We start from the raw sequence: 12,500 nt of genomic DNA, 5'->3' as shown, positions 1-12,500 counted from the left end.
GCAGGTTGACTTATTCATGATGTAAACAAAGAGAGGAGAGGATCATCACTCCCTCTGTCAGATGAAAGGTCTTAATGTCTTCATGCTGTTTCTCCTGCAGGAAGCAGCTCCATGCAGGCTGCAGCTCTACCAGCAGGGGGCGCCGCAGGCTGCAGCAGAGCAGGGGGCGGGGCTGGGGGCGGAGTCAGGAGCAATGGCTCAGGCCTACTTCAGATCACCTCTCCTCAGAACCACGGAAGCCACGCCTCCCCACCTCACCCGAACCCCCCTCACACCCCCCAGCCTCCTCACCCTCCAACACCCACCTCCCCTCACCCACTGAGCCCCGAGTACAGCAGCCCCCCCAGACCTGGTACTGACCCTGACCTGTGCTCACCTGAGGTCATGTGACTGAGCAGCAGCAGAAACAGAGATAGAGTAGAAGAAGACTCATCAGAGAGAGAGACGTTAACACAGTTAATATCACTAGTGACACTTTTTAAAGAGACAGTTCCACATTTTTGAGGGTTGTATGAAGTACTTAGTGAATGTTTTTGCCACCGGAGATGTAGGTCAGCTCAGATACTTTCAGGAGAGACCGACAGGAGGGCAGGCAGAGAAGCTGGGCTACACGGCGATGCAATTTATCAAACTGTAAGAAAACCCGAACTTTATAGTGTAACAACTCATCCTGAATTCTGCATCTCAGTTAGAGATCGTCTGAAGCAACAGAAGTTTAAAGGTTGTCCATCTGACGCAGGGATGAATATGAAGAAGTGTAAAAACATCAGCGCTCAGTACAGCAGGGAGCACTGCATGGTGAGTGCTTGGAAAGGGGCGGAGTCTTCTATTAGGACCACTATGGTAGAAGAGTTATAGAGAACCAATGAAGAAGAAGGAGCCATATTTAAATCAAGAAGAAATAGAACGAGTGATCTATAAGAATCAGTCCCTCTGCACCTTTAAGAAAAAGCTAAAGACCCAGCTCTTTCATGAATACCTACTAACTTAATGATGATGGTCTCCATATTATTGATGATGATGATGGTAATGACGATGGTTTTTGTTTGATAACGACGACTTATAAGATGGTTTCTATACTGATTAGAGCTCTCAAGAACTGCCCTCAATGTTGTGCTTTGCCTCTGGTCACTTCCTGTCAGCACCTGTGTGTCCAATCAGACTCAAAGCTGATCGTTTGCTCTTACTGACATTGTTCCCTTTTTTCTAGATCCTTGCTTGTGTTGTTCTTACTCTCTGATGTACGTCGCTTTGGATAAAAGAGTCTGATAAGTGAAATGTAGTATCAGAGGATGCAACTGAAGTTGTAACAAGTGTTGAACATAAAGCTGAAGGTGTGTCTGGTTCTATCCTGTTTGTCTCTGCAGCCACCTGGCCAGCTAATGGCCCCGCCCCCTACAGCCCAGCAGGACCTCATCAGAATGGGAGGAGCCACCAGCATCAGCCATTGCATCATCCCCAACATCACCACGCCCCCAACACTCACTTCTGTATGACATCATGTGACCTTCAAATACCGTTACTGTCAGTTCTGTCTTTCAATGTGACTGAGTCGTTTGTCCTGCAGGGTCTCAACACCACAGCACTGCTCCCTATCCACAACCCGTCTCCAACCATCCAGGTACCACACCTGTCCAAACCCCTCCTCAGGTGGTCCCCCCTGACTGTGCTGGACTGTCTCACGCTGTCTTGTCTGTCTCTCAGGTCCAGAGTTCTGGTGCTCCATCTCGTACTTTGAGTTGGATGTTCAGGTGGGAGAGATGTTTAAGGTCCCGTCCAGCTGTCCTCAGGTGACGGTGGACGGTTATGTGGATCCTTCAGGAGGGGACAGATTCTGTTTGGGACAGCTGAGCAACGTCCACCGCACCGCCACCAGCCACCGCGCCAGGTCACCAGTCGATCGTCTGAACTGCAGCAGTCTGTCTCTTTTTATTCACTTCATCAACTCATTCTTCTTCTGCATATTCTTTTCCTGCAGGCTCCACATCGGTCGGGGGGTTCAGCTCGAGTGTCGGGGGGAGGGGGACATCTGGATGCGTTGCCTTAGCGACCACTCAGTGTTTGTGCAGAGCTTCTACCTGGACCGTGAGGCGGGTCGAGTGCCGGGAGACGGGGTTCATAAGATCTACCCCGGAGCTTATATCAAGGTGAGTCAGTATGCAGACGACACTCTGTTGTTCATATGTATTCAAAAATATAACAAATGAAAAAGATACTACAAATGCTTAGACAAAAGAGTCCACTTGACAGCCCCTTAAAATACTTTTATCTCTGTCAGTTAAAGATCAGGAAATTATTTTTTTATTAATGGTTGTGCATCCTGCCCTCATTTTCCCCTGAGCAGTAAATCTTTGTATTTCTGAGTCTGAAAAGGAGCCTTCAGTGACGCAAAATGCCCATTTTTGCGTCACTGGAAGTACAACGCAAACTACAACGCTAGTTCCTCATATTTTTGACCACTGAAGACCAATCACAGATCAGTGGGTGGAAACTCACTCCCAGAATCGAAACTTAACGTCCGCCATATTGCTTTGAAGCTATGCTAACAGGCTCTATGGAGAAAGCTGATATGGCTGATATGGCGACAGATTATGTCTCTAATCTGTCTGTCTCTCACCCGTCTGTGTCTCACCTGTCTGTCTCTCACCTGTCTGTCTTTAATCTGTTTGTCTCTCTCACCTGTCTGTCTCTCACCTGTCTGTCTCTGTAGGTGTTCGACCTGCGGCAGTGTCACAGACAGATGCAGCAGCAGGCGGCAGCGGCTCAGGCAGCAGTCGTCACTCAGGCGGCGGCGGTTGCCGGTGCAATTCCTGGGCCGAACAGTGTGGGTGGGATCGCACCTGCTGTCAGTGAGTATCACCTGTATGTGTATCACCTGTAGGTGTATCACCTGTATGTCTCTCAGCTCTCACTCACATTAATTCAGGGAAGAAAAACAGAACGTTTTGGATCAGAACTCTGTTTATTAATCTGAAGTTGTTCCTACCTTTAAGACCAGGTGACATGGTCGTGACTTCCTGTCTCTGCAGGTGTTTGCTCGACTGCAGGTCTAGGAGTGGACGACCTGCGCAGGTTGTGTATCATCCGTCTGAGCTTCGTTAAAGGGTGGGGCTGTGATTACCCGCGTCAGAGCATCAAGGACACCCCCTGCTGGCTGGAGGTTCACCTGCACCGAGCGCTGCAGCTTCTCGACCAGGTGCTGCACACACTGCCGCCACGGGAACACACACTCTGACCCTCTGCTACAGGTGTGTGTTCTCTGCAAGGTGGGTGGGGCTTAGCTCACAGGAGAGCCAATGGTAGCAGAGGATATAAACGTACCTTTTGAGACAGCATCACCTTAACTTTCTACCTGACACCACCTGATTCATAAGCTCCGCCCATTCCGTCCTCCCTCACACAGGTGTGAAAATCATTGGTCACTTTAGAAACACTTCAGACAATCAGCCAATCACAGCATCACATTCCTCCTGTCATTCATGTGTGTTTCCATAGAAACCAGCAGTTTCAGAGTAAAGGTTGAGTTCACAGAAAACCTGAAAATAAAATCAATATTTCATCTGGTGTCTCGTTTCATCGTTTTTCAGTCATTAAAGAAACAAACCTGAAGACCTCTTCCTGTTTTCATAACTTCTCATGATGTCCTCGCTACCACAACATTCTCACCTTTAAAGAGAAACTTTACAGGAAGTCCTTCCTTTTGCTGCAGCTTCGTGCTTCCTCTCAGGTGTTGAATGAAAATAGTTGATGCAGCCTGTCAGGTAAAACCCAGGGCGAACACAGTCCTCCTCTCTCACCTGGATCTCAGTCCCATTCATCTCTGTGGAGTCCCTCCTTCATGACACATAACTGACCTGTCTGTCTCTTTCTGTTGCCATGGTGACGATGTCCAGCTTTAAACACACCCTGAGGACAGCAGAACCTGTCACCTGATAAAAGCTCTGTGGGCCGTTCTCAAACTGTGGAAGTGTGTGTGGAGTGGTTTCAGAAAGGTCCTCCTCCTGCACCTGTACACCTGTTCTGTCTTGACACCATCGACTGTAAATATTACTTGACACACCGACTTACTTCCTGTTCCTGTCTGTTTTCTGTGGGAATGCTCCTTCAACATAAAGGCTTTAATTATTTATTTTCTTTGATTATCTGCCAAAGACTCGTCTCTTACTCTTGATAACATCATATCCTGTTACGCTCTGTCAACCTTTATTTCTTTCACCTTTTTTTATCATATTTTTTTAATGCTTTTATACTGAAAGAGTCTATAATGTAAATCTGCAGTTTCTTCAAAATAAAACTTTATTTCTTCCTCTGAGATTATTTTTCTTGATGTTTGAGGCTCAATGAGCAGCTCAGTCTGTGATAACTCTTTATTCACTGAACACCTGAACACTGATACTCATTATTACAACAGAATAAAATAAACTGTCTGGATGTTTGTCCTCTAAGGGCCTCCATAGTCTAAACATGTTTCTTTGTATTTGTTTTCTTTAACAATTGAATATTTTCCACTTTTGTATTCCTACCTTTCGAGTACTTTTTTATTTTAAATGAAGCCTTGATATTTAATCTACTTGTTTTTTCAAATGTTTATCAAGCAGCTTAAAATGAAGTTTATTTTAAACGCCACGTCAAACATCTTTATTCGTACAAACAATCTGAGATCATTAATAATTAGATTAGTTACTTGTGATTAAAACGTATGTGAACACACTGACAGTATTTTGTTGTTGTTGAAAACTCGAAGCTTTCATAAGGCGCCAATAAGGACAAAGAGAGGCGGCATGAACAGTTTAAATGTTTCATGTTCGCCTTCCTATTGGTTACGTCGAAGTAGCGCCGAACCAATCGTAATAAGGCTCGTGGAATAATGATATATTCGGGGAGGGGCTTTATGAGTGCCTCGTCTTTTGACCAATAGGAAGCCAGTATCATCAGAGATATGAATAATCATCACAAACGGGGCGTGGTTATGCAGTGTAGGTCGGGCGCGAAAGAAGATGGAGGTTTAGTGACTGTGTGGTAGAGCAGGAAGACACAGACAGAGTTTTATTTTCTGTTTTCCTTTGTTATACTTTGTTTTCTACACTCGGGCTCCGACATGGACATGAAGAAGAGAGTCAGCCAGGAGCTGAGGAACAGGAACCCCGCTGAGGTGTGTAACTTCAATTATTTATTTGTTTATTTCCTCCGGTCCGACACGGAGGAGAGACCTCCGGTCCGACACGGAGGACTCTCCTCCGGCAGCGGCGGGAGAAGCCCTGCGCTCCTTCCGTTAGCATCGAGCTAACAGGCTAACAGACGAAGCTGGCGCGCATCCAGCCCTCATGATCGCCCGGTGCTACGGATTACCGGCGAAGTGTCGGTGATGGTACCTGGTGGTACTAAGAAAAAAAACAACCTTCTTGTGCCTTTGTTGGTATCCGGTTGTTGTTTTTTAAATGAAACCCTCCCGCTCCACCGTCGGCCGTTTAGGCTTCCATTTTAACCTTCAGTGTGAAACAGTTATCCATGATGCTGGTTTTTAATGGCGCGTAATGCCGGACTCCGTTATCACATCCCGGCATTATGAACTAACTTAGTTACCGGTCAAAGCTGTCCATTGATACAGTGACTTTGAAGTAATAAAACACCTGTTCAGGTGCTTCTAGTCAGTTCGGCTCACATTATGTCAACCAGCAGTCCGTCATTTTGATTAGATATCACTTTTAATAGCGATTCTCTTTGCTGTTCCCGCCCACTCCGCCGTGTTTTCATGATGTAATTTACGACTGTAAAGATGTTTCACTCTGAGTGATTTAACATGAGGGTTGGTGTGTGTGGTGGGTTTTTGAATGTCCTAGAGGAACACGGATTAAAGCTAAAAGATGGAGACTGAAATGAATCTTCTCAGAGGAGTCTGGTGAAGAGTCACCTGAGTTTCCCTCCGTTTCTAATAAAAGTTATTACGACGTGAACGTGGAGGGTCGTGCTGTGTTCCTAACGTGAGATCCACACTAACAGCTGTTTGTGTGTGTGTGTGTGTTTCTGTCACTCATCAAAGAGTGTTTATTAAGTGAGATGTATCACTACATACAGGGGGCGGTACTTCCTGTTGTTGGACGGTTGTTGATCCATAACACTACATAATACTAAAGCCAGAGGTTTACAGTTGACAAAAGTTGTTTTAGGGTTTAGTTACTCTTTAATAGTGTGTATATATAAATATATATATATATATATATATATATATATTTATTTTTTTTATACAGGTGAAGCTCACTTTTCAACGTTTTTAACAGAGTATTAGATGACTAGTCCAGGTGATAAATGTGTGGAATACGGACGATGCATATTAACGTTGTCTAAAGTGTATCTGAGTCTGTTTCTGTTTCTGGAGCTCCTGCTGTGACACTAATAGTGTGTGTGTGTGTGTGTGTGTGTGTAGGTGGTGGAGCTGGTGGTGGATAACTGTCAGTCAGCTGACGGCGAGGTGGAGGGTCTGACAGACGAGTACACGGAGCTGGAGATCCTCAGTATGGTGAACATCGGCCTCAGCTCGCTCTCCAAACTTCCTTCTCTGCCAAAACTACGCAAGGTCTGTCCTACCATTACTATTTCCCACAATGCAACAGGTTATTTCTGTCTGAAAGTGACAGGTGTGCCGACGTCTGTACCTGTTTAACCTGACGTGTGTGTGTGTGTGTGTGTGTAGCTGGAGGTGAGTGATAACATCATCTCAGGCGGTCTGGACACGCTGGCAGAGAAATGTCCCAATCTGACGTACCTGAACCTGAGCGGGAACAAGATCAAAGAGATGAGCAGCGTGGAGGTTCTGGTGAGTTTGACCCTCTGAGCAGGTGAGACGAGTCAGTCAGGTAGAGGTGAAGTTTGAAGGTGAAACCAGCGAGCTGAGATGAAGAGGAGGTCTCTGCTCGCTTCCAGTCGCACCCTGTTGCGGTTCGTTACCAGCGAGAACAAAATCAACACAGCAACCAGAACAGAGAGTGGATCAGGGCTCGACATTATAAGTGTCCTGCTGGCCCGGTTGAATGATTGACAGAGTCCAGCTGATTGCATGTTCAGCTGGCCCGCTCAGGTCAGTTCAAATACTGCCTGAAAAATAAAACAGACAGTAACACGTTCTGTTTTCTCTACTAAAACCCACGTTTGGTAAAACGGTTTTAAAACCATCAGATCCCGACAACAGTCGAGCTTAAATCAGAATTCAAAGAATAGAAATCCCTGTAAGAGTTGAGAGTGACAGCAGGGCAAAAACAGAACGGAGAAAAGTTTGATCCACAGTGACAGACAGCTGGAGGAGCTGGAACACGTTAAAGACTAGATCCTGGTAAAGATCAAAGTTATTCACAAAGTATCTTAGCCCTTAAGAGAGCTCCTAAAGTAAAGATCTAAAGATGAAGAGTCTCTCACAGAGAAGAAAGAAGGAGAGATTCCAGATCTATCACAGCCTCATATTACCGTATTGGTCCGAATATAAGACGACCCCCGTTTTTCAACACTCATATTTAGAAAAAAAAGATTTGCAGACCAGATCTTGTTTTTGTAAAGAACTTTTTTTTAAAGAACTTCATTTTATTTGAAAATAACAATATTAAAAACACATTGAATTAAACACCTGTTGTATTAATAATTATAATAATAATTAACATACCGTATTTATCGGTATAGGCCTACGGCACTTTTCAAAACAAAGTGTTTCACAAGGGGGCGAACTATGTACAGTATGATTCAACATTAAAATCGATTAACAATCAAACAATATTATCAACATGTTTTTAACATTTTGAAATAACAGAAGAAATACAGGCAACGTTTTTAACTAAACTACCGCTAAACTAAAACTCTCCAAACTTCTCCTCCGATGTCTCCTCTCTATTCCTCACACACACACACACACACTCTGCCCCGCTGTGTTCACTCTCGCTCTCATCGCTCCCCAATATTAAAAACACATTGAATTAAACACCTGTTGTTGTAATAATGATAACAATAATAAACGTAGGCCTATTTATCGTTATATGCTACGGCACTTTTTAAAACAAAGTTTTTCACAAAGTCAAAATCTGTACAGTATGATTCAACATTAAAATCAAGCAATATTATCAACATTTTTAAGTAAGAGAGAAAATACAGGCCACATCTTTAACTAAACTAAAGCTCGCCAAACTTCTCCTCCGATGTCTCCTATTCCTCACACACGTCCTCCGCCCCGCTGTGTTCTCTCTCACTGTCATCACTCCCCTGCTCCTCCCAGAGCGCGTCATGTGTGTTGACATTTAAAGGGACAGGCGAACAATTAGATCTGCGCTCTGAATACTAGACCCCGAATATAAGACGACCCGACTTTTTCGGACCTATTTCGATGGTGAAAAAGTCTGTCTTATATTCGGACCAATACGGTAATATCAGATTAAGTAGACTCTTACAGTTATCAGCATGGTGAATAAACATGAGCACATAAATATAAGAAAAATACACAATGTGTTTATAATTAGAGCTCAATTCATTAAATAAAAGTCTTAATTGACTTTTGAATCAGAATGGTTCAAGAGTAAATTGGTGACTGTTATTTTTCTAAAGTGATGTTCCTGGGCCTGCGACCTTTGAAAACTAGTGGGCCGGAGGGTCAAGCCCTGGTTGGATCAGTAGTGATCTCAGCTGTTCCTCACAGCAGCAGAGCTCCATGTCAGTCAGCTGCTAACAGATCAGTCATTAAGCTAACAGGCAGTCTGGACTACAACTGATAATCAGCATAGAAATAGCCACATGTGTGTACCATCACGTGTGTGTGTGTGTGTGTGTGTGTGTGTGTCTCTCTGCGTGTGTGTCTCTGCGTGTGTGTCTCTGCGTGTGTGTCTCTGCGTGTGTCTCTCTGTCTGATTGTGTGTGTGGTCTCTCTGTGTGTCTCTCTGTGTGTGTCTGCGTGTCTCTGTGTGTGTCTGCGTGTCTCTTTGTGTGTGTCTCTCTGTGTGTGTCTGCGTGTCTCTGTGTGTGTCTGCGTGTCTCTGTGTGTGTCTCTTTGTGTGTCTCTTTGTGTGTATCTCTCTGTGTGTATCTCTGCGTGTCTCTCTGTGTGTGTCTCTTTGTGTGTATCTCTCTGCGTGTGTGTGTCTGATTGTGTGTGTGGTCTCTCTGCGTGTCTCTCTGCGTGTCTCTCTGTGTGTGTCTGTCTCTGTGTGTCTGTGTCTCTGTGTGTCTGATTGTGTGTGTGTGTGTGTGTCTCTGTGTGTCTCTGTGTGTCTGTGTGTGTCTCTGTGTGTCTGATTGTGTGTGTGTGTCTCTGTGTGTCTGATTGTGTGTGTCTGTCTCTGTGTGTGTGTGTGTGTGTGTGTGTGTGTGTGTGTGTGTCTGTCTCTGTGTGTCTCTGTGTGTCTGTGTGTGTCTGTGTGTCTGATTGTGTGTGTCTGTCTCTGTGTGTGTCTGTGTGTGTCTCTGTGTGTCTCTGTGTGTCTGATTGTGTGTGTGTGTCTGATTGTGTGTGTGTGTCTCTGTGTCTCTGATTGTGTGTGTCTGTCTCTGTGTGTGTGTGTGTGTGTGTGTGTGTGTGTGTCTGTCTCTGTGTGTCTGATTGTGTGTGTGGTCTCTCGTCCTGCAGCAGAACCTGAAGAACCTGAAGAGTCTGGACCTGTACAGCTGTGAGGTGTCCTCGCTGGACGACTACAGAGAGAACGTGTTCGAGCTGCTGCCTCACCTCACGTACCTGGACGGATACGACGAGGAGGACAACGAGGTCCCCGACTCTGAGGGCGACAACGGTGAGTACAGAGCGAGACACTGTGATTTACTGAGGACCCTGAACGTTACATTACAGACAGTATCTCTTTATCTTGTTGCAGACGATGAAGCCGGTCCCCATGACGACGACGACGACGATGATGATGAAGAGGACGAGGTTGATGATGAGGACTCTGAGGGCGAGGAGGAGGAGGAGGTGGGCCTGTCATACCTGATGAAGGACGGGATCCAGGTGAGTGTGACGCACGCCGCCGGGGGGAGACGACACGTTTGATGTTGATGCTGACAGGTTTGTTCTCGTGTCAGGACGAGGAAGACGATGGAGACTATGTGGAGGAGGACGACGAGGAAGAGGAGGACGAGGAAGATGGAGGTTTGTCTTCACTTTATATTCTGAACTGTCAGCAGTAGGTCAAAGGTTGTCTGTGATCAACGCTCTCCTGTTTCTCTGATTGTTGCGTTCAGACGCTGATGTTCGAGGGGAGAAGAGGAAGAGAGAAGCCGAGGATGAAGCTGACGACGACGACGATGAATAATCCCATCACCTTCACACACTGAAACACCTGAACGCCCCACAGACCCCCCCCCCCCCCCCATCAAGCTGCAGATTGACAGACACACACTGATGATGAGTTTAATCAGATTTTTATCATCATGTCAGGATTTCAAACGTCCTCTTTGTTACCACGGCAACAACAATAGAAGTCCTCGACACCCCGTAATGTTTTTAATGAACAAACAAACCAACATGAAGTCAGGTGACCTGTCAGTCTGCGGCTCTCCACGGTCTCTGTGGTCCCGATCCCGGTCTCTGTGGTCCTGGTCTGTAAATAGAAGCGGTCTCTGTAGTCTCTGTTTGTCGTCTGTTTGAAACTTTAATTTTATTTTTTTATTCCTGTGTGACGTGAGGCTGAGCGCAAAAACGTTTTTCAATAAAATCAAACCTGAAACAGAAAAGACTCTGTGCTCAATCCATCAGCAGTGATGAGGTCACTACGGCCCGTTAGTGTGTGTGTGTTCACTGAAACCAAAATCAGTTTTTATGACACGAACAGTTTAAAGGATAAAAGTGAAACTTGAGATTTTGAGAGAAAAGATGAAATGAATTGAGTTTAATGAGTGTGACATGTTCTCTGTCTGACCACATGGTGGTGCTGCAGGTCAGCTCTTACAGCTGTTTGAATCTGTTTCAGAGAAATATTTCAAACTTTTCCATCAGATGATCTTAATGTGACCCAAACATTAAAATCTGATCAAATAAAAGACATAAATGTGTTTAAAAAACATTAAAGAATATAAAACCATTTATAAAGTCAATAAATTATAATAAAGTGCTCACAGTTCAGAAATGAAAACATTCTTTATAGTTTTTATTTGTATTGTTTTATTGTGAAAATCCTTTTTATCAAATTCAACGAGCCGACACAAGTCCTGACATCTTTATCAGATTATATTCATTGTTGTTCACTTTGGACCTGAAGACGTTTCCAAAGAACAAAGAAACAAAACAAACTTCTTCGACCATTTGATGCCATTTTTATTCCTGCCCCCCACTGAAGATGGCCCCGCCCCCTGCAGCTGAGAACCTGGATGTTCTCTCTGTTTCCTGTTCAATTCAATTTAATTTATTTGTATAGCGTCAACTCATAACAAGTGTTATCTCAAGACACTTTACAAAAAGCAGGTAAAAGACCTTACTCTTTGTCTGTTAACATTACAAAAGAGCAGGTAAAAGACCTTACTTATTGTCTGTTAACATTACAAAAGAGCAGGTAAAAGACCTTACTTATTGCTATATTACAAAGACCCGGCCTATCCATCGTGAGCACTTTAGCAAAACAGCAAAAGTTACAGTGGTAAGAAAAAACTGTCTTATTAAAAGGCAGAAATCTTCGGCCGGATCCCCGGCTCATGACGAAACAGCCTTCACAGGCTGTGCCGGGGTTGGAAAGGGATAGGGGGAGAGATGGGATAAGATGCAGGAAGAGGGATAGGGAGCAAGGCGGTGGGGGGAGGCAGACTGTCCATCAACAATCCGGTGGGGGGGAGGGGGGTTGTTCTGGCAGGCCGTCAACCAACGATCCGGTGGGGAGGGGGTAGGGGTGGGGTAGGGGTTGTTCTGGTAGGCTGTCAACCAACGATCTTGAGGAGCCTAAGAGAGCTCAAGAGCTCCCAGGAAAGTAGGTGGTTAGTGACTGAGATTTACAGATAGATACATGCAGTAATATGATGTACTGTATATGCACAGAGAGAGAGAGGAGCTCAAGGTGCCAGTTCCCCCGGTAGTCTAAGCCTATAGCAGCATAACTAAGAGCTGGTCTACACCAGCACCAGCACTAACTATAAGATTTATCAAAAAGGAAAGTTTTAAGTCTATTCTTAAAAATACAGACTGTGTCTGCGTCCCGGACCCCGGCTGGAAGGCGGTTCCAGAAGAGAGGAGCCCGATAACTGAAGGCTTTACCCCCCATAGTACACTTAGAGACTGTAGGTACCACCAGCAGGCCTGCACTCCAGGACCGCAACGCTCCCGAGGGACAGTACGGCACTAGTAGCTCCTTAAGATAAGATGGTCTCTGGTCATTTAGAGCTTTGTAGGTGAGAAGAAGGATCTTGAATTCTATTCTAGACTGTATGGGGAGCCAGTGCAGAGAAGCCAAGACAGGAGTGATGTGGTCCCATTTCCTGGTTCTAATCAGTACACGAGCTGCAGCGCTCTGGACCAGTTGAAGAGTCTTCAGAGATTTGCCAGAGCACCCTGACAA

General features: G+C 45.1%; 2 protein-coding genes across 3 annotated transcripts in view; both read left to right on the top strand.

Moving 5' to 3' along the window:
• LOC109977442 (mothers against decapentaplegic homolog 4-like) overlaps positions 1-4,309 on the top strand; it is a 5,575-nt gene extending 1,266 nt beyond the window's left edge. The window contains exons 3-9 of the mRNA XM_020627163.3: positions 101-352; positions 1,368-1,490; positions 1,568-1,621; positions 1,705-1,888; positions 1,979-2,147; positions 2,711-2,849; positions 3,030-4,309. Of these exons, the coding sequence (XP_020482819.3) occupies positions 101-352; positions 1,368-1,490; positions 1,568-1,621; positions 1,705-1,888; positions 1,979-2,147; positions 2,711-2,849; positions 3,030-3,235 (1,127 nt within the window). The 3' untranslated portion in view covers positions 3,236-4,309. The remainder of the gene's footprint in view (positions 1-100; positions 353-1,367; positions 1,491-1,567; positions 1,622-1,704; positions 1,889-1,978; positions 2,148-2,710; positions 2,850-3,029) is intronic.
• A 661-nt stretch (positions 4,310-4,970) lies between these two features.
• On the top strand, positions 4,971-10,692 carry anp32e (acidic (leucine-rich) nuclear phosphoprotein 32 family, member E). Of its 2 annotated transcripts, XM_020627162.3 has the most exons (7): positions 4,973-5,152; positions 6,425-6,574; positions 6,692-6,814; positions 9,596-9,755; positions 9,837-9,967; positions 10,042-10,108; positions 10,201-10,692. In XM_020627162.3, exons 1-7 carry the CDS (start codon positions 5,099-5,101, stop codon positions 10,269-10,271), a joined length of 756 nt encoding a protein of 251 aa, XP_020482818.1. In that variant the 5' UTR covers positions 4,973-5,098; the 3' UTR covers positions 10,272-10,692. The 2 variants fall into 2 exon arrangements, with proteins under 2 accessions (XP_065808355.1, XP_020482818.1); XM_065952283.1 differs by having other exon boundaries at positions 4,971-5,152; positions 9,596-9,967.
• The last annotated feature ends 1,808 nt before the right edge of the window (positions 10,693-12,500 follow it).

This window comes from Labrus bergylta, unplaced genomic scaffold, assembly GCF_963930695.1.
Source record: "Labrus bergylta unplaced genomic scaffold, fLabBer1.1 SCAFFOLD_209, whole genome shotgun sequence".
Taxonomy (NCBI): domain Eukaryota; kingdom Metazoa; phylum Chordata; class Actinopteri; order Labriformes; family Labridae; genus Labrus; species Labrus bergylta.
The sequence above is the reverse complement of the archived record's forward strand: the minus strand, read 5'-3'. Positions and strand labels throughout refer to the sequence as shown.

Excerpts from the sequence above, each read along its gene's own strand:
- anp32e (XM_065952283.1), top strand. The coding sequence starts at position 5,099 with ATGGACATGAAGAAGAGAGTCAGCCAGGAGCTGAGGAACAGGAACCCC. Across the intron at positions 6,575-6,691 it reads CTCTGCCAAAACTACGCAAG|CTGGAGGTGAGTGATAACAT; the intron begins GTCTGTCCTACC and ends GTGTGTGTGTAG. Across the intron at positions 9,968-10,041 it reads TGATGAAGGACGGGATCCAG|GACGAGGAAGACGATGGAGA; the intron begins GTGAGTGTGACG and ends TTCTCGTGTCAG.